Raw genomic sequence first — 21,050 nt, forward strand, 5'->3', positions numbered from 1 at the left:
TCCAAGAAAGAGAATATAATGATACATAAATATGCATTTATGAACACAGGAAGTACAGAGGAGTTAACGAACAAGCTCAAACTTCAAGGAAGAAAGTCAACAATTCTTTTGAATTCTATGGGTCAAGAAAGGCTTATAGGAACTAATTTAGTCTTAGGTTTATAAATTGCTGTGCTGAATAGCAAAGAATTTTGTAAACTTCCAGGTATACATATGCAGAAAACTATACCTGTTCACAAAGAAAAAACATCCAACATCAAAATGATATCAAATGTTGGTCTTATCTTAGGGAAGTTTTCTATCTGAAACTAACTCTGAGATTGAGATGTTGATTGGTTTAGATGTACCAAAAGCTTAGGTACCATTGGCAATAATACGGATTGTGGGAAAAGGACCTTATGCAGTGAAAACTACATTTGGGTGGACAATCAATGGACCAATAGGTGGAAGAGATAAGATTCAAGATCAATCTGTTGCAACTGTTAACAAGATATCAGTTGTTAAGCTTGCTGAACAGTTCCGGAAAGATTTTCCGGAGTGCTGTCATGACAATTATGAACCTTCAAGGGAATATGTACAATGGACAATAAGTGTATTGCTGAACAGCATGTTTTGAATTTAAAAGGAAGATTTAAGAAAGACAATTCCTTCTGTCTAGACGAGAGGTTCTCAACCTTTTTCTTTCCACTTACATCCAACTTTAAATATTCCCTAGACCATCGGTGCTCTGTGATTAGTCAGGGATTGCTTAAGGTGGGATGGGGGTGGAAAGAAAAAGTTTGAAAACCACTGTTTTAATCGTCCCTCATGGACTCATTATGTGCATGGTTTCAGAACTCCAAAGGAAATGAGCCAATGACAATTTTTCTCAAGCAAAATATTTCAGTAACAATTTGGTCTAGAGCAGTGATTCTCAGCCTTCCCTTCCCACTCACATACCGCCTTAAGCAATTCCTTACTAATCACAGAGCATTGATGGCCTAGGGATTACTTAAAATGGGATGTGAGTGGAAAGAAAAAGGTTGAGAATCACTGCTCTAGACTACACCAAGAGTATGTCTGATATGATAACCAAAGGCTACGTGAAAAAGGTACCAGAAGGAACACTTTGGAATGTACTAATGGTAAAAAAATGGTATTTACCACACCATAAAGTTTGGCATCCACAGAAAAAAAAAGTAGTGTTTGATTATGGAGTGACATTTCGTGGAGTTACTTTACATTTACAAATTTTACCAGTTTATTGATGGGCATTTTAACTATATTCCAAAAATAATTTGTTGTCATCACTGCAGACTTTGAAGCAAAGTTTCATCAAGTGAAAGTACCAAAGACAGACCATTTCTCTGGTGGCCTGATGGAGATTACAATAAGAGTGCAGTGGAATATAGAATGACAGTGTATTTATTTGGAGCAACTTCATGACCAAGTTATGCGATTATGCTCTTAGGAAGTATGCTGAAGACAATAAGAATCAATTTAGTTTTCAAGCTATAAACACTATTGTGAATAATTTTTATGTTGATGACTGTCTGGTTTCTGCTGCTTTAGAAGAGGATGCAATCACTCTATATCGTGAACTACAAACGCTATGTTCCAAAGGAGGGCTTTTACTTACCAAATGGATAAGTAACATTTGTTCTGTATTGGCTAACATATCTGATGCACACAAGGCAGTTGAAATAAAAGATTTGGATTAGAACATGATGACTTTCCTGTGGAGAGAGTGTTAGGAGTACAATGGTGTATTCAATCTGATGTCTTCAAGTTCAAAATGACCTTGAAAGACCCACCTACTACGAGAAGGGGGATCCTTTCTGTAATTAGTTTGATATATGATCCCTTAGGAATACTGGCACCAGTTGTCCTAATTGCTAAGAAAATCTTGTAAGATTTGTGTAGAAAAGGAATTGGTTGGGATGTTGTTATACCTGACTGGGACATGCTCCTCTTGTTTCTCTGCTTTCTTGGGTTCATTTTGCTCCTTTTCTGATATTTACTTTTCTTGGAAAACATGCAGTATCCTAGGATGCTTCAAATACCAAATACTGCAGTGGAGTCATTTCTTGCTAATGTGTCCTTTGCACAAACATCCAAAACATATCCCATTTTCCTTTAAAGAGGTCTGTGTTTTCATTATGCATCTTCTTCTCATCCTCTGAATATATTTCTAAATCATGCCCATCTTCTTTACAGAACAGCTCTCTTCAGCAACCTTCTATTCCTTTTCCTCCTTTCCTTTTCCTTCTTTACTTTATTCACCACAGATACGATTGTTGTAAAAACACTTGATTTGGAATCAAGATATTTGCAAGCTGTAAGATACGATTGTTGTAAAAACACTTGATTTGGAATCAAGATATTTGCAAGCTGTAAGACTTTAAAACCGACAGATGTTTCAAGCCCACAAATTTTGGAAATGGCTCAACTGAGTCATTTTGCTGATGTGTGTGAAGATGGTTAAGGAACTGTCAGCTAACCAAGATGAATATTATTGTGGATTTGTAATGGCCAAAGCAAGGTGGCACCATTAAAGCCAACCACTATTTCTCGAATGGAATTGGTAGCAGCTACTATGGCTAGTTGAATGGACACAATGTTGAAAAGGGAGCTGCAGATGGAACTAATAGATTCAATTTTTTGGACCAATTTTCTGTACTTAAATACATTAACAATAGAACTACAAGATTTTGGACTTTTGTAGCTAACAGAATTATAGCAATTGATAAGGTTTCAAATGCAATGTAATGACGATATGTTAATGTAGTTAACAATCCAGCTGATTGGGCTTCTCGAGGTTTAAACATCCAAACTTTTTAGAAAAAGGAAATGTGGATTTCCAGTCCTCAATTTCTGAGGACCCCAAAACCCAGCAGCAATAGAAATTCACCAAGACAAATGGTTGCTTAAACAAAAATTACTTTTAATTATCGTTAAACATAAAAACAGGATCAAACTTTAACTTATTACTATTAACTAAACTTAACCCCCTTCTAATTCTAAGTGCATGTGTATGTAATGTGTATAAATTTAGAAAAGTTCTTTGATTCACAGTCCAATCTCACTTCTCTCTCCTCCAAGTTCACTGGTATCAGGCAATTCTTATACTGTGCACAGAATTTAACATTTATGAATTTTCACCAGGGCCTGGTGCTTAAAGGTAAGTGATTACCACTCAGGAAGGTTCTTTTTGGTTTCAGAGAGAGATTTGTTGCTCGTTGGACACACACAAACTGATTGCCTCCAACCAGTCACTTCAGTGTCTTGCCAAAGAAACTTGCCCCATCAGGGTTTTCCAAATAATAACCTCTTCTTCCAGGTCACCACAGAGTTCCTCTTGTTTCCCTTATTTCAGAAAAACACTCTAGCCACCCGTTTCCTCTTGTAAGGACCACAAGGGTTTTCAACAGGCTGAACTCAGAACTCACAACCCATCTTCAAACTGGGATTTTGAATCAGCCTGCCAGCTTGCCAATTTGCAGCCTCCAAAAGCCACTACAGATTTCTCTCTCTCGGTCCATTTATTCCCCAACATCAGTCCAATTAACACCTACTTGTGAAGTCTCCATAGGCACTCTTCAAAGTTTCTGTAAAGTCACTGTGGACATGAAGTCTCTGCTTACACAAAGCTCTTGCCTTTCAAATGAGATGTCTTTTGTGAAATGTTAATGTCTGTTTGAGAAGTTACCTACACACTAAACCCCCATAATCTATCTCATTTTTGGTAGTGTAAAAAATAAACTGTACATAGTGTAAACAAACAAAAAAACTGAAAACAGATACAGATGCAAACAAACTGAATGTGCAGTACAGGAAGGGCAAGAAAATCAATAACGTGCACAAGTACGAGTCCTTAAATGAGTCACTGATTGTGTTTGTCGTTGAGAAGTCTGATGGTGGAGGGGGAGCAGCTATTTCTGAACCTGGTAGTGCGAGTCTTGTGGTATCTAGACCACTTTCCTGATGGCAACAAGGAGATCAGAGCTTGTTCTGGGTGAAGGATTGAGAGAAATTTCCATTGAGGATCCTGAAGTCAAGAGCATGAATATGAATGCTACTTAAATACAGAGTGAAGATGTGGATTCAGTAACTTGTTTAATTCATTACTTTTCATCTTGGTATCGCTTGAAAAGGGCCATAGCTTGGATGTTAAGACTTAAAGAACTACTTCTTCATGGTAGCAAAAACAAAAAAAAACAATCGGGTGATATTCTTGTTCAGAATCAGTTAATCAACTTAGAGCAACAAGATTTATCACAAAAGAAGATTCTGAAAACCAGATCGCTTACAATTGAAGAAATGGAAATTATTCACTTTTGTCAGAAGATGCGATTTGCCTGATGAAATTTCATGTTTGAAAAAAGGAATAAATATAAGAAAAACAAGTTATATTTGAAATCTTAATCCCATTCTAGAGAATGAGGTGCCGAGTGTAGGTGAACATTTATCTCGGGCTGAAGAAACTGTACATCCTGTGATATTGGCCAAAGGTTTTAACATTTCTGATTTGATTCTTCATCATATTCATGAGGAAGTAGGATATGTTGGTCTTAACCATATTGTGACAGAGTATACAGAGGTGTTTGGGAGACAAATTGGGAAAGGTTTGTTAGAGCAGGTCTCACACAAACACTTTGAAACATAGAATCTTTGCAGGAGCTTTTCCATGAGTGCTCAGAGACTTCAATAATGGAGTGTGGTTTGCAGAAGGCAACAAATGTAATAACAGGCAGTAGCAGCTTTATCTGGAAAAGAGCATTTACTGTCTGGAAGGTCATGTGATCTTTGGAGGCAGAGAGCAGGAAAAAAACAGGCTCTGCTCTCAGAGCTGAAGGGAGTGAGAGAGAGAGAAAGAGAGCGGAGAGACAGACATCGGTTCCAGAGGGACAAGCTGGCAAGCTTCGGAAGATGGCCTGGTCAAAGGAGAGGACTGGCTGTCCGGTGTTTCCCTTGGAATAGGAGAAACAGAAAGGAACTCTGTGGAGACCTGAAAGAAAGAGGTTATCATCTGGAGAACCCTGAAGGGGGCAAGTTTTGTCAGCAAGATACTGGAGTGGCTGATTAAAAAGGAATCAGTTGTGGAGGTCCTGGAACAATAAAAACTCTCTCTCTGAGAACCAACAAGAACCCTCATGAGTGGTAACGATCTACCTGTTAAGCACCAAAGCCTAGTGAACTTTATTAATGTTAACTTCTGTGCAAAGTATAAACATTGCCTGCAACCAGTGAGATTGGTCTGTGAACCAAAGAACTTAGAATTAGAAGGGGGCTAAATTAGGTTAAGTGAGTCAATAGAGATAAATTAAAGTTTGATTCTATTTTTGTTCAAAGATAATTAAAAGCTGAATGGGAGGGGAGGTAGGGAGGGTGGGATGGGAAGGGGGGGGGGAGAAAATGACACTGTATATATTTGAAAAGGAAAATGTATGTATCTTGATCAATGTGGTTTATAGTGTGAAAAAAAATTTAAAAAAAGATAATTAAAAGCAACCCTTTGTCGTGCTGCTGGGTTTTGGGTCCTCTGGACTCATAACAATATACATCAGAAATATTGGATTCCAAGTGCTACAGTAAAAATTAGAAAAATCATATCTAAATGTGTAAAGTGCTGTTGTATAAATGCAACATCAGCACAGCAGCTAATTGCAGAATTACCTCGTGACAGAGTATCTCCTGACGAACCTCCATTTACTTATGTTGTAACTTATTATTTTGGACCTTTTGAAGTTAACAGGGGAAGAAGTGTTGTGAAATGGTACGATTTTCACTTGTTTAACCGTAAGAGAAATCTCTTGTTACAGACTCTTTTATCAATGCTCTGGCGATTTATAGTCAGACGTGGTCAAGTGAAAGAATTAAGATCTATCTGATCATGGTACCAATTTTGTCAGAGCACAACATGAGTTGAAGGAAATGATTAAAGATTGGAATCAGAATCAAATTCATGATGTGATGCTTCAAAAGGGTGTTAATTGGATTTTCCATCCTCCTACTGGATCGCATCATAGAGGTGTATGGGGAAAAGTAATTCGTTTAGTAAGAAAAATTCTTAATTCTACATTAAAAATACAAAATCGACAAAGAAGGTCTTCACACAATTTGTGTGAAATTGAAGTAATTCTCAAATGAACTCATAGCTCTTACTCCAAATGACTTCTTAAGACTAAGCCATCGACGCCACTTGGACAGGTGGAGGCAGGTCCAATTTATGTTGGATTTGTTTTGGAAAAGATGGGTAAAAGAATATCTTCTGATGTGAAAAGAACGACAGAAATGGTTTACTCAAGGGTAATTTCTCTCCTAACGATATCCTGATCATTATGGACGATTTGGCTCCTTGGAATTCATGGTTCATTGGGATAATTGTTGATACTTTTCAAGACAATTGAGAGTTCATTCGTCAAGTTCAGATCAAAACTAAAACTGGTTTTTTGATTTGGCTGATTACCAACGTGTGTCTTTTCCTAGATACTGAGAATTCTAACTATTTTAATAATTGATTTGTTACCATGTATTCTTTTGAGGTATTATTTCTTTTTGATAATTATTATTTTAATCATAATGATTAGAGGTCGGATTGAAGGGGCCAAAATGATAGAATGACTGTATTAGTGTATTTACGATACTGTTTGTTTAAAATTTTGCTGTATTCTGTGAAGATCGTAGACTAGGAGCAGTTCTGAGAATCTAAGACGGGGTGGGGTCTGGAAGATGGAGACTGGAATGTAGTAAATAGGACTGGGCACTGGAGGGAATGAAGGGGGTTGGATGGGGGGAGGGCCTGGAGAGAGGAGGGGTGAGGGAAGATGGACCAGCATGGTATCTGGTCTACGAGTCACCACTATCCAGTAGCCAATTCTCCGCACAGGCTGCACCTGCGAGAGAGGGAGCAGAGTGAGCAGAGAGCCGTCAGTGCTGAGAGAAGACTGAGCAGCACCATCAAGAAGCTCGCACAGGAACTAAGTGTGGATCCAGGCGGGAAACGAGACCCACTCCTCTACTTGACCAACAAGGTGAGTGCTGAGATTGGGCATCACATGGGACCACTACCCTTGGAACCACAAGAGCCCATACAGCTCATGCAGCCTGATGTGCTCCCAAGAAAGGGTGGGGAGTATGTGGGGCAGGTGAGTGGTGTGTGTACAGGTAATGAAAGATGTATAGAAAGCATCACATTCTAGGGTCTTCATGTCTACTCTGCCATTCAGCATGATCACATCCTGTGTTTCAGCTCCTCTTCCCTCCCACCCCCCACCCTTACCCAGACTCCTCTGGTATTCAAAAATCTACTCATCCTCACCTTGCATACCTTAGCAACTGAGATCTGCATCTCTGAGGGGGGAGAATTCTCCTGATTTACAACCTTCTGGGCAAAGAAATAGCTCAAACACACAGAAATGCTGGAGAACTCAGCCAGTTTTTTCAGCGTCCATAAAAAGTAAAGATATATTGCCGATGTTTCGGGCCTGAGGCTTTCCTCAAGGAATAAGCAGAATGAGCCAGAAGCAGGAAGTCTCAGAATTCAGACAGTGCTGGTTGGGGGATGAATCCAGACCAACAAAAGGGTGTTAATTAGATGAGGCTGAGTCCGCAAGCATCGAATCCATGCTGCTGAAGACCCAACTGCGCTGGGTGGGTCACGTCTCCAGAATGGAGGACCATCGCCTTCCCAAGATCGTGTTCTATGGCGAGCTCTCCACTGGCCACCGAGACAGAGGAGCACCAAAGAAGAGGTACAAGGACTGCTTAAAGAAATCTCTTAGTGCCTGCCACATTGACCACCGCCAGTGGGCTGATATCGCCTCCAACCGTGCATCTTGGCGCCTCACAGTTCGGCGGGCAGCAACCTCCTTTGAAGAAGACTGCAGAGCCCACCTCACTGACAAAAGACAAAGGAGAAAAAACCCAACACCCAACCCCAACCAACCAATTTTCCCTTGCAACCACTGCAACCGTGCCTGCCTGTCCCGCATCGGACTTGTCAGTCACCAACGAGCCTGCAGCAGATGTGGACATACAACTGCATAAATCTTTGTCCACGAAGTCAAGCCAAAGAAAGAGATGAGGTAAGAATTTATTATATTTGTGCAAAAGGAGATAGGGAAGGGAGGGACAGAGTTAGGGTAAGATGATGAGGAAGAAATTGTGTGGTAGGGGTTAACGAAAGCCAGAGAAGTCAATATTAATGCCATCCAGTTGGAGGGTGTCCATTCGGAAGTAGCTCCTAATTTTCTGAGGGTCCCAGATACCAGATCCTCTGCCCTGAAACTTTGCATGGTGGATTCTTGCCTAAGGAAATGCCCTCTCAATAGCCCCCATCAATCCATTCCAAGTCCTTCATATCTCAACAAGCTCAGCTCTCCTTTCTCTGAACTCCAGTAGGTCTGCCCATTTCTTCATCGATCCTAGTAGGACAGATGTGAAAGATCCACACAGCACTGACTCCAAGGCAGACCAAATCTCACTGCACTCTATCACAAGATTTCTTTTTTTATTCCCTCTGTACACATCCTCCAGCAATAAAGACAACTAAATTTACCTTCCCAATGGTTCACTGTACCTGTGCCTTGTGAACCAGCATTTCTGGATCCTTCAGAACAGCAACATTTATCAGCAACATTTATCAAATTATGATTTCTCAATCATATTCCCCTGGACCACATCTGCCAGTGGCTCACCCACTCTATAATCCATCTGTCTTCTTCCACAGACGCTGCTCCTTCCCCGCACCTTACCCACCCACCCAGCTTCAGTTCCCCCGAAAACCAGGAGACACTACACTCTTATTTCACCTGTGGTCTGCGGCAGTCTGTGGGTGAGTTATCGGTGGTCTTGGACAACACAGCAAAAACAAATATTGCTGAAATAATAAGTAAGGGACAGGTGAAGCAAGGTGATAAATTCCTATCAAAACACAATGCTGGTTTGACCAGCTGTGTTTCTCCAGTATTGTGTTTTTAATTCAAACAGTGTCCTACAGATTTTTGTTACAAAATTCCTGTCGGTGGGCTAGTAAGGAACTCAAACTTGTCAGCTCCCCTCCTCTGGTGATCTGTGGGTTTGTTATTAGTGGACAACAGTAAGTAAAGAAATAGTTAAGGTAATCTGTGGGTGAATAAAGTCAAGGACCACTGATTGAGATGGTTAACATCAATTATAAAGCAACTTCTACTCACAGGCAGTGAGACTGATGAACGACTGATGAACTGCTCTTACAAACCCTCTGTGACTCAACTATTTATTTAATGATAATATATACCATATTTATTTTGATATTTTTACACATGTGTCGTGCATATATTCTTTCTTTCTTCTTTGGCTTGGCTTCACGGATGAAGATTTATGGAGGGGTATGTCCACATCTGCTGCAAGCTCGTTGGTGACTGACAAGTCCAATGCGGGACAGGCAGGCACGGTTGCAGCGGTTGCAAGGGAAAATTGGTGGGTTGGGGTTGGGTGTTGGGTTTTTCCTCCTTTGTCTTTTGTCAGTGAGGTGGGCTCTGCGGTCTTCTTCAAAGGAGGTTGCTGCCCGCCGAACTGTGAGGTGCCAAGATGCACGGTTTGAGGCGAGATCAGCCCACTGGCGGTGGTCAATGTGGCAGGCACCAAGAGATTTGTTTAGGCAGTCCTTGTACCTCTTCTTTGGTGCACCTCTGTCTCAATGACCAGTGGAGAGCTCGCCATATAACACGATCTTGGGAAGGCGATGGTCCTCCATTCTGGAGATGTGACCGACCCAGAGCAGTTGGGTCTTCAGCAGCATGGATTCGATGCTTGCGGACTCTGCCAGCTCGAGAACTTCAATGTTGGTGATGAAGTCATTCCAATGAATGTTGAGGATGGAGCGGAGACAGCGCTGATGGAAGCGTTCTAGGACCCGTAGGTGATGCTGGTAAAGGACCCATGGTTCGGAGCCGAACAGGAGCGTGGGTATGACAACGGCTCTGTACGCGCTGATCTTTGTGTGTTTCTTCAGGTGGTTGTTTTTCCAGACTCTTTTGTGTAGTCTTCCAAAGGCGCTATTTGCCTTGGCGTGCATATATATACAGTTTGTCTATATGGGTGTTATATGTGTATGTGTGTTTGGGGTCTGTTAGTTGCGCAATCAGATGATAAATAAACAAACTTAAATAGCTGGGAACCAAATTCCAGTTCAAGTTTAATATCATGTATACTGAGGTACTGTGAGAAAGTTTGATTTGCAAGCAGTCCAGTAGTCAATCCATACGTAGTGACGAGTACAAAGTTACAGAGAGATTTTATAAGAACAGAGTAAAGGTCTTGTGATAAGCCACTCGTGATAGTCTGAAATAACCTGATTAACTGGCAAAGGCTGATGGGGAGAAGCTGTATGCAGGCTAGGGTGGTCTGGCAACTTAGAGGCTTTTAACGGGGAGAGAGGAAGAGTTCAGGGCCAGCCTGTTCCTGTTGGGGTGAAGGGTAGAGCTGGTAGATATAGGGAGCCTTCTTCATGAGGCTCTGGTCAGGAAAAAGGTGTTAGGTGTAGGCAGCTGGGATCAAGCAAGTCCTTTGAAAAGTAAGCGAGTTAACAAGGAATATAGAACATTTCAACACAGTACAGGCCCTTCAGCCCATGATGCTGTGCTGACCTATGTAAACCTACTCCACAACAGTCTAATCCTTCCCTACCTCACGCCCATAACCCTTCTTATACTTACATCCGAGTATGTCTAAAAATCTTTTAAATGACTCTATTGTATCAGCCTCCGCCACCATCACTGGCAACATATTCCAGGCACCCATGGATCAGCTCATGATTGAATGGCAGAGCAAACTCAACAGGCCGAATAACCAATTTCGGCTCCTGTGTCTTAAGGTGACCTTCCTGTCCATCTGTATCCCATTCATATTGAGCTCGGGCTCTTTACCTTGACTGAAAAACATCACCCTTTGCCTTCCAAGACATTATATTTCACAAGACCTGGTTCAGTTTCTGCTGCCTAAGGATCGAGGTCAGGAATGGTGATGAATACCGTTTCCATCCATTTCTCTTGGCAGATCAGGGGTGCCAAATTCCACACCTGAAATGTTGCCATGTGTTTCTTTTCAGTGCTAAGTGGAATCAGAGACCGAGGCAGTGCTGCATCAGAGTGTTAGGGTGTGATGGAATGCTCTCCACTAACCTGGGAAAGAGGAGCCCCAACAACACTTTGGAGCTGATGACATCCAGGACAAAGCAGCCCACTGATTGGCAGCTGGTCTGCCACTTAAACATTCAAACTGTCTACCACAGTGCTGCCCACAATCCTCCAAGTGAGGACTCACCAGGGCCTAAAAAGCTTCAACATCACATCCCTGCTCTTATATTCTACTCCTCTTGAAATGAACGCCACTAAGTCACACACACCAGTGGATGGTAAGGAAGGTGATTGAAGATGAAGGTTATCTACAGGGTCAGCGCCAGAACGTATGTTAGAGGAGGGCATTAGTTAGAGGGGCGTACAGTGCAACGCTGCGAGACTCACTCAGTGGGGGTTGGCATATTCCAGTCAATAATGCTGACGATCATTAACATCCTCCATCCCTCCGATGTAGCAGACGACAATGCTGCTTTGATTGCATCGAGTCACAAGCTAGACGCTAGTGACACTTGACATGAGCTAGTGACGCGGCTGGGGGTGAGTCTGATGCTGAGCGATCGCTGCGACCAAATGGGGGGCTCAGCACATCGCTTTGGGGGGGCAATGCCCGCAGATGCCCCCCCCCCGTGCCTACTCTGGTTATCTAAGATTACAACAGTCTATCCCAACTAGGAAAGTGAGCCAAGGGATAGCAGATGGAGTTTAACTTAGACAAGTGCAAGGTGTTGCACTTTGCTTGGTTAAACTGGAACATGATGGACATGAATGGTAGGGCCCTGGAGACTGCTGAGGAACAGAGAAACTTGGGGTACAGTTACATACAGTATTTCACTGAAATTGGTGACACAGGAAGGTAGATTTGGAAAGAGGGCATTTGTTACGCTTACCTTTATCAATCAGGACCTTGAGCTGGGACTTCGGGTCACAACAGAAGGTGCAACAGTGACTGCACTTCCTGAGATGACTGAAGCAGCCAAGACTACCAGCCAGCAATATGTCAACCTTCTTCAGGAGCTCTGTTGAGAGCATCCTGGCCAGCTACTGCAGAGAGGTAGATCAGAGGTCAAACCTCAGGGCCATAAAAATGGCAGAGAGGATCACTGGAGTGATCCATTAATGTGATCTACCAGGATCGTTGTCTGAAGAAGGCACACAAAATCATTGAGAACTAGGGTGGCCATTTCAAGCTTACCAAAACGGAGGACATCCAGGGACAGCATCAAAAACACTCTGGGGGGTGGTGGTGGTGGTAGTGGGGAGTGCCGCAATCACAATTCCCCCTTATCACACATGCGCGTAAGAAGAAATATGGCCGTGCATGCCACATTTAATGGAGAAGTGCCTTTTCTGCCATTAAAATTTGTCCTCCATTTGAGGGTGTAGGGCTGACGTTGTGTAGGGACAACACCCCCAAATGGAGGACAAATTAACATCCAGCTCGAGGTGGCGCGGACGGAGGACAAAGGGCTCAAAAGCCAGACTGTCAGGCTTAAAACTGGATGTCTGGCCACCCTACTGAGAACCTCTTCCACCCCACACAAAGCATCTTTCAGCTGCTCCTGTCGGGGTAGAAATACAGGAGGATCAGAGGAAGCGCCTCTACGGGCAGTGGGGATGCTGAACGACCAATGGAACTGCTCACACTAACCATCCGAGACTCTCTCTCTCGCCCCACCTCTCTCTCTCTCTCTCTCTCTCTCTCTCTCTCTCTCTCTCTCTCTCTCTCTCTCTCTCTCTCTCTCTCTCTCTCTCTCTCTCTCTCTCTCTCTCTCTCTCTCTCTCTCTCTCTCTCTCTCTCTCTCTCTCTCTCTCTCTCTCTCTCTCTCTCTCTCTCTCTCTCTCTCTCTCTCTCTCTCTCTCTCTCTCTCTCTCTCTCTCTCTCTCTCTCTCTCTCTCTCTCTCTCTCTCTCTCTCTCTCTCTCTCTCTCTCTCGCTGTATAGATGAAATACTTGTCCTGTGTGCGTTTTTTTTTCTCTGAATGTGTGTAATGTCTGGTTGTGTATCTGCATGTTTTTGTACCGATTACCCGAGATTTTGTCGGGTTCTACTTGTACAATCAGATGACAATAAACTTGACTTGAGAACTCCATATGATATTGGTGAGGCTACACTTAGTTACAGTCCTGCTCACCCAGCTGCAGGAAAGATATCATTCACTTGGAAAAGGCACAGAAAGAGCATCTCTCTTTCTTTACTCATACCATTAGGAAGGGCTCAGGCCCAAAATGTTGGTTATATTACCTAACTTCCAAAGGACATTGCCAGACCAGCTGAATTCCTCCAGCCTTTCTGTGATTTTACACTATGAATCTTGCTCAGTTTAAAATTTGTTCTTTGCTCTGTTCTGGATTAAATAACACCTACAAGTCTCCTACACTCTAGCCAGCCTATTCAGTCTCTCATTATAATTATTCAAACACTCTGGTTCCTGTAATTTCCAGGTAATCGTTTCTGCACCATCCCCAGCTTGATCCCATTCTTCTGGTGACTGGAACTGCGCAGGTTATTCCAGGTGTGGTCCCACCAACATGTTGTATAGATGTAACACCAAACCCAAACTCTTGTACTCTGTGACTCTGTGCCCCATCCTATGAAGGCAGGCATGCCATATGCCTTCTTCACCCCTTTATCTACCTTATCACCCCCTGCTCTGCTCACTTTACACCTACTGTGTAGCTCGATATGAGAATAACACCATCTACAAATTTGCCGACGATACCACGGTAGTGGGTTCCATAAAGGAAGGGGATGAGTCAGCGAACAGGATGGAGATTGAAAACTTGGCCGAATGGTGCACCAACAACAACCTCACACTCAATGTCACCAAAACTAAGGAGCTGATTGTTGACTTCAGAAAGGGAAGCCAGAGGTGGACGATCCAGTGATCATTGGGGATCAGAGGTGGAGAGGGTGTGCACATTTAAGTTCTTGGAAGTCACTATCTCAGAGGATCTTTCCTTGACTCAACCACCAATGGCATCATGAACAAGGCATGTCTACTTCCTCAGGAGTTTGTGGAGGTTTGGTATGACACCAGAAACCCTGGCAAATTTCTACAGCTGTGTGGTGAAAAATGTGCTGACCAGCTGCATCACAGTCTGGTACGGGGATACCAATACCTCTGAGCGAAAAGGTAGTGGACACAGCCCAGGACATCATGGGTAAAAGCCTCCCCAGCATGAAGATCATTTACAGGGAACGCTGCCATCAGAGAGCAGCAGTGATCATCAAAGACCCTCACCACCTAGCACACGCTCTGATCTCCCTGCTGCCATCAGGAAAGAGGTCTAGGTACCACAAGACTTGCACCCCCAGGTTCAGGAACAGCTGCTCCCCCTCCACCATCAGACTCCTCAACCACAAACTCAATCAGGGACTCATTTAAGGACTCGGACTTGTGCATATTATTGAATTTCTTGCCCTTCCAGTATTTCACATTCAGTTTGTTTGCATCTGTGTTTTTTTTTGTTGTTTGTTTACATGTTTGCAATGTGTCCAGTTTATCTTTTGCACTACCAATTAGTGGTAATTCTGCCGAGCCCGCAGGAACTCTGACTATAAATCTGAAACCGGAAACCTGTGTTGCCTTCAGAAGGACTTCAGTGGTTCACAAAGATGATCCACTCCCATCTTCTCACAGGTGCTTTGTGATGGACAGTAAATGCCGGTCTTGCCAATTATCCCAACACTTTGAGAATTGCCACAGCGGCTTTCCCAGTGAACTCTCACATCATTCAAATACAGCAGAGGACTTCAGTTTTCATAGTCGAAACAGATGATAATCCTCAAACAGAAAATGGTTTCTCGTGGAGAGAACTTAATGGCTGGAGGAAGATAAGAGGAAACAGCTGCAGCCTTTGGGTTTCCCGGCTTGGCAGCATTCGGCTGGGCTGTTGGGCTTAACGTTCAAGGTTTTAAGTATGTATGGAACAGTAATGTCACTGAGCGTGGAGTATGTGGAGAGCCTGTACTGAAAACACTGTCACTTGATCTTCAGTGGTCTGGCTCAGCTGAAATGGAATAACAGCAAGGGCTCATTTTTCAGAGTGCTCCTAATGATAATCTGATTTAAATTGTTTATTTTTAATCTCCTAGCAACCAGGTGAAGCCTACTCTGGGCTTCACTTCTCAGCCTTGCTGTCAACTTCTCATCTGCAGCCTTGTGCTCCACAACCCTCCAATACCTCTACTTATCTACAGTTCTGTGCCCTTGATTCTCCCTGAATTTGATTGCCTCTCCACTGGTGTCTCATGGCTTCCAGTGTCTGAAGCTCTGGAATTCTCTCCCCAAGGCCTTTTTTGCAGCTCTTTAAATCATCCCTCTTTGATTGAACTTTTGGCACCCTCTCTTGAATTCTGTGGTGTTAAATGAAAGCCGGTTTTGAGTCCAGTTCATTACGATGTTCCTACCAGGTTAAGACTCGAACTTCTCATTACACAACAATGTCTTCTTTGGCTTGGCTTCGCGGACGAAGATTTAGGGAGGGGTAATGTCCACGTCAGCTGCAGGTAACCTGGATTCATGCAACATCTTTAACATAGGCATTTTCCACAGAGAAAAAACAAATGTGTGTCAAGGAGCACCCCTGCATGTCTGGGTCTGTACTGTTCCCACTACAATGACAGCAGCTGACCTCTATCATAGACCAGAAGATATAGGAGCAGTAGGCCATTAGGCCCACCGAGTCCACTCCGCCATTCCATCATGAGCTGATCTGTTCTCCCACAGCCCCACTCCCTTACCTTCTGCCATTACCTTTGATACCCTGACTATTCGGATACCCATCAATTCCTGACTTAAATAAATCCAGTGACCTGGCCTCCACAGCCGCCCATGGCAGCAAATTCCAGTGATTCACCACTCACTGGCTAAATAAATTCCTCTGTATCTCTGTTTAAATGGGGCACTTTTCAGTCTTGTCCTAGATCCTCTACCACGGGAAACAACTTTGCCATATCCACTCTGTCCAGGCCTTTCAACATTCAAAATGCTTCTATGAGGTACCCACTCATTCTTCTGAACTCCAAGGAGTGCAGACCAAGAGACGTCAAACATTCCTCATGTGCTCATCCCTTCATTCCATGAGTCATTCTCGTGAATCTTTTCTGAACCCTATCCAATGCCACCACATCTTTTCTTAAATAGGGAGACCAAAATTGTTCCTTGTACTCCAGATGATGCCTCACCAGTGCCTTGTAAAGCCTCAACACCACATCCCTGCTCTTGTATCCCATTCCTCTAGATATGAATGCCAACATTACATTTTCCTTCTTCACCACCGACTCAACCTAGAGGTTTATAAAATCACGAGTGGCATATAGGATATAGTCCCAGTCTTTTTCCCAGGGTACAGAACTCTAAAATTGGAGGGCAATGGTTTAAGGTAAGGGAGGAAAACTATAAAATACCCGAGTGGAATTTTATTCACACGGAGGGTGGTGTGTATGAGGAACAAGCTGTGAGAGGAAGCAGTATAGAATTTTTATAAGACATTTGGACAAGTACACGGATAAGAAAGGTTTCGAGGGATATGGGCCAATCACGGGAAAATGGGATGAGTTCAGGTAGACATCTTGGTCAGCACGGGCGAGTGTGGCTGAAGTGCTTGCTTTCATGCAGCAAAACTACATACCATTGAATGCCATGATGACTGATCTATTTCCTCAGCGTTACCTTTCCACACTGTCTCCAGACTTCATGATTACCTCAATAACTACAAAAGCTATCAACCTCTGTCTTGAATATGATGTAAGGGGTCAGAGCAGAATTAAGCCATTCACCCCACTGAGTCTGCTCTGCCATTTGAATTTTCCCACTCGACCCCATTCTCCTGCCTTTCCCCAATCAGGATTGACACCCTTACTCATGTTTACATTGAAGAAAAATTTGGACATGAATGGGATGGATATGGAGGGCTATGGCTGGGGTGCAGATCAGCGGGATGAGGAGGGCTATGGCTGGGGTGCAGATCAGCGGGATGAGGAGGGCTATGGCTGGGGTGCAGATCAGCGGGATGAGGAGGACTATGGCTGGGGTGCAGATCAGCGGGATGAGGAGGGCTATGGCTGGGGTGCAGATCAGCGGGATGAGGAGGGCTATGGCTGGGGTGCAGATCAGCGGGATGAGGAGGGCTATGGCTGGGGTGCAGATCAGCGGGATGAGGAGGGCTATGGCTGGGGTGCAGATCAGCGGGATGAGGAGGGCTATGGCTGGGGTGCAGATCAGCGGGATGAGGAGGGCTATGGCTGGGGTGCAGATCAGCGGGATGAGGAGGGCTATGGCTGGGGTGCAGATCAGCGGGATGAGGAGGGCTATGGCTGGGGTGCAGATCAGCGGGATGAGGAGGGCTATGGCTGGGGTGCAGATCAGCGGGATGAGGAGGGCTATGGCTGGGGTGCAGATCAGCGGGATATGGAGGGCTATGACTGGGGTGCAGATCAGCGGGATGAGGAGGGTTATGGCTGGGGTGCAGATCAGCGGGATATGGAGGGCTATGGCTGGGGTGCAGATCAGCGGGATGAGGAGGGCTATGGCTGGGGTGCAGATCAGCGGGATGAGGAGGGCTATGGCTGGGGTGCAGATCAGCGGGATGAGGAGGGCTATGGTTGGGGTGCAGATCAGCGGGATGAGGAGGGCTATGGCTGGGGTGCAGATCAGCGGGATGAGGAGGGCTATGGCTGGGGTGCAGATCAGCGGGATGAGGAGGGCTATGGCTGGGGTGCAGATCAGCGGGATGAGGAGGGCTATGGCTGGGGTGCAGATCAGCGGGATGAGGAGGGCTATGGCTGGGGTGCAGATCAGCGGGATGAGGAGGGCTAATAGTTTGCACAAATTGGAAGGGCCAAAATGTAATGTTCTATGGTTCAACGTATAAAAGAACCCATCAACCTCCACTTTAAACTTACCCAATGGGTTGGCCCCCACAGCCATCTGTGGCAACAAATTCCACAGACACACCACCCTTGGATAAGCACAGGATGTTACGCATCACGAGATCCCACAAGCTGTAATGAATTCATTGAAACATTATCATAAACATGAGATGAAATTCGTGGTTTTGTGGCAGCATCACAGGGGCTAAATTACATTTTTAAAAAGAATTAGTGCACTTGGAGAAAGTGAGGCAGTGTCTGTGGGTCATTGTCTGTTCACAAATCTGGTGATGGAGAGGAAGAAGCAGTTTTTGTAATGTTGGGTGTTCGTCTTCAGGCATCTCCTTCCTGTTAGTAGCAGTGAGAAGCGGGCATGGCTTGGGTGGTGAGGGTCCTTGAGGATAGAGGCACTGACTCCTGTAGATGTCCTCAATGGAGTGAAAACAGATGCCCATGATGGCGCTGGCTGAATTCACAACTCTCTGTAGCCTGTTCTTGTCCTGTGATTTGGCACCTCCATACCAGACAGTGATGCAACCAGTCAGAATGCTCTCAACGGTCCACCTGTAGAAATTTGCAATGAGGTCGGCACAGTTGGCGTAGAGGTTAGTGCAATAGTGTTATGGCGCCTGTGAACTAGACTGGGGTTCAAATCCTGTAAGGAGTTTGTATGTTGTCCCTGACTGCATGGGTTTCCTCCTGGTGCTCTAGTTTCCTCCCACCATTCAAAATGTACTGGGGTTGTAGGTTGATTGGGTGTAATTGGACGGAACGGGCTTGTGGGCCAAAATGGCCTGTTACCGTGCTGTATGTTTAACAACCAAATAAAAACAATATAAACTATCTCCACCATGTGGTAATGAGGTCATCAATTTTCAACGAGATTTACACCTCAGGAGGTTTCCCATCCCATCAAGCCTCCACTGTTTAACCTAAAAATGGGCTTTTGGTGTCTGCCTTTGTACCTCATGACCCATGTGGTCATTTAGGTGCTGTTTAACCATGGGGTGAGGGCTTCAGCGATGTTGGCTGAGAGATGTTCGTTGCTGGTGGATCGTGAGTGGAACCCCCCTGTACTTATAGCAGAGCCGTGGGAAGACTGACAGGCCTTGATTTAACGTGCAGCTCCCTCCCTACTGCAGAGAGAGAAAGGGAGGTGCATACTAAACTTGCTGGAGAGCACACATCACAGCAAGCCATTTCTGTGTGACTAGGGAATGATAAAGGTTAGGGACTCTCTTTGTCAAGTTGTAGAGTGTCAGAGCAAGTGTCAACAGTTGTCACCTGGAGGGAAGATGGAGCACAATCCTGTCTGGCTGCATCATTGTTTGGGACGATAGTTGCAAAACATCGGACCAGAAATCAATACAGAGGATCATCAAACTGGCCAAGAAGATCATTGGGGTCTCCCTTCCTCTATTGATGAGGAGTGTTGCTTAAATAGGGTTCAAAGAATTGTTGAGGATCCTTTCCATCCAGCACACAGTATTTTTGTTCTACTACCATCAGGAAGGAGGCCTGATGAACAGTATCCAGTAACCAAGTAGATCATCCCAAAATATTTATATATATTTATTTTATCTTTATGTATATATGTGATTATTATGTGTTGTGTTTGTGCGTACTGTGGTCCAGAGAAACATGGACTTGTCATGTCAGATGATAAACGAATTTCTATCTGGGTTAACAAGCAGAGATCACAGAGTTCCTTAGCTTATATAATATCTGGTTAATATAAGATGGTGGGGTCTCTCTGGTATTCTATGTACTGGTATGTCTAGCCTACCAGACAGATCCCACCACCTTATTACGGCCCAAAACATCGACTTTCCATGGATGCTGTGAGACCCGCTGAGCTCCTGCAGCATCTTGTGCATTGTTACTGTAGACAGGATAGAAGCTTAATGTGCTCATTAATCCATTTGACGTCCTAAGCAACAAACAACCTGCTGGAGGAACTCAGCGGGTTGAGGACCATCAGTGGGAGAAATAGAATGGTCAAAGTTTCAGATGGGATCTTTTCCTCGATCTTGACGAAGAGTTCCAGCCCAAAACATTGTCCATTGTTCTGTATGTTTTTTTTTAAATTTTTTATTTTTCACACCATAAATCACAATAGCCATGATATACACTTTTTCTTTTCCACACATTCATTGTTCTGTATGTTCCATGTAATTTCTCTCCTGCTGAAGCTTTTTGACCCACTGGGTTCCTCCAGCAGATTCTTTGTTGTCCCGTGTTCATAAGACTCTTGTGTTCCAGTTGATTTGTCCTATCACAGACATTCCCTTTGTTGTACACATCCCTTCCCCACCTTCTCTCCCACTGAAAAAATGTGTTTATTTGTCATCCCATTGTGCCAGTACAACCCGACAAAACAGTGTTCTCTGGTCCACAGTGCAAAGCACACGTACAAACATAACACACATAAACAATGCATATACTGTGCTCACTGCCTAGATAGTGAAGTCACAGAGTTGTTTTTAGCAATCGTTCAGCGTTCTCACTAGCCAAGGGAAGAAGCTGTTCCTCAGCCTGGTGATGCTGGGTCTGATCCTCCGGTGTCTCTTCTCCGATGGGAACAACTGGAAGATGCTGTGTGTCGGGTGGAAGGAATCTTCAATGATTTTGTGAGTCCCCATTAAACAACGATCCCAGTAAATCACATAGATGGGGGTGGGGAGGGAAGGAGGGAGACCCTAATGATAATCTCTGCTGCTCTTATGGTCCTGTGGATTGACATCTGATTTACAGCAAACTGAGCCACACTGAGATGCAACCGGCCAGGATGCTCTCAATAGAGCTCTTGTAGAAAGTTGATAGGATGGTGGCCATTAGCCTTGCCTGCTTCAGTCTTCTCAGAAAGTTCAGTTACTGCTGCAGCTTCTTGACAAGTGAGGAGATGTTGAGTGTCCACGATAGATCACTGGTTAAGTGGACTTTGTGCCAGACTTCAAGAAATACTATAAAGTAGTCCAGTCAAGATATATTGCCTCACTCTTTGAAGGGGGAGTTCTACCATCCTGGGCACAAATTGACCTCTATGGGGTAGGTGAGAAGGTAGTAGAGGACTT

At 44.1% G+C, this 21,050-nt stretch overlaps 1 protein-coding gene across 4 annotated transcripts in view; it reads left to right on the top strand.

The window, feature by feature from the left end:
* The window catches only part of LOC138753170 (coiled-coil domain-containing protein 170-like), a 144,545-nt gene that overhangs the window by 42,204 nt on the left and 81,291 nt on the right, over positions 1-21,050 (top strand). For all 4 annotated transcript variants that reach the window (XM_069915788.1, XM_069915787.1, XM_069915786.1 and 1 more), the window contains exon 5: positions 6,869-7,013. In XM_069915788.1, coding sequence (XP_069771889.1) covers positions 6,869-7,013 — 145 coding nt within the window. The remainder of the gene's footprint in view (positions 1-6,868; positions 7,014-21,050) is intronic.

This window comes from Narcine bancroftii, chromosome 2, assembly GCF_036971445.1.
Source record: "Narcine bancroftii isolate sNarBan1 chromosome 2, sNarBan1.hap1, whole genome shotgun sequence".
In the NCBI taxonomy this organism is placed as follows: Eukaryota; Metazoa; Chordata; class Chondrichthyes; order Torpediniformes; family Narcinidae; genus Narcine; species Narcine bancroftii.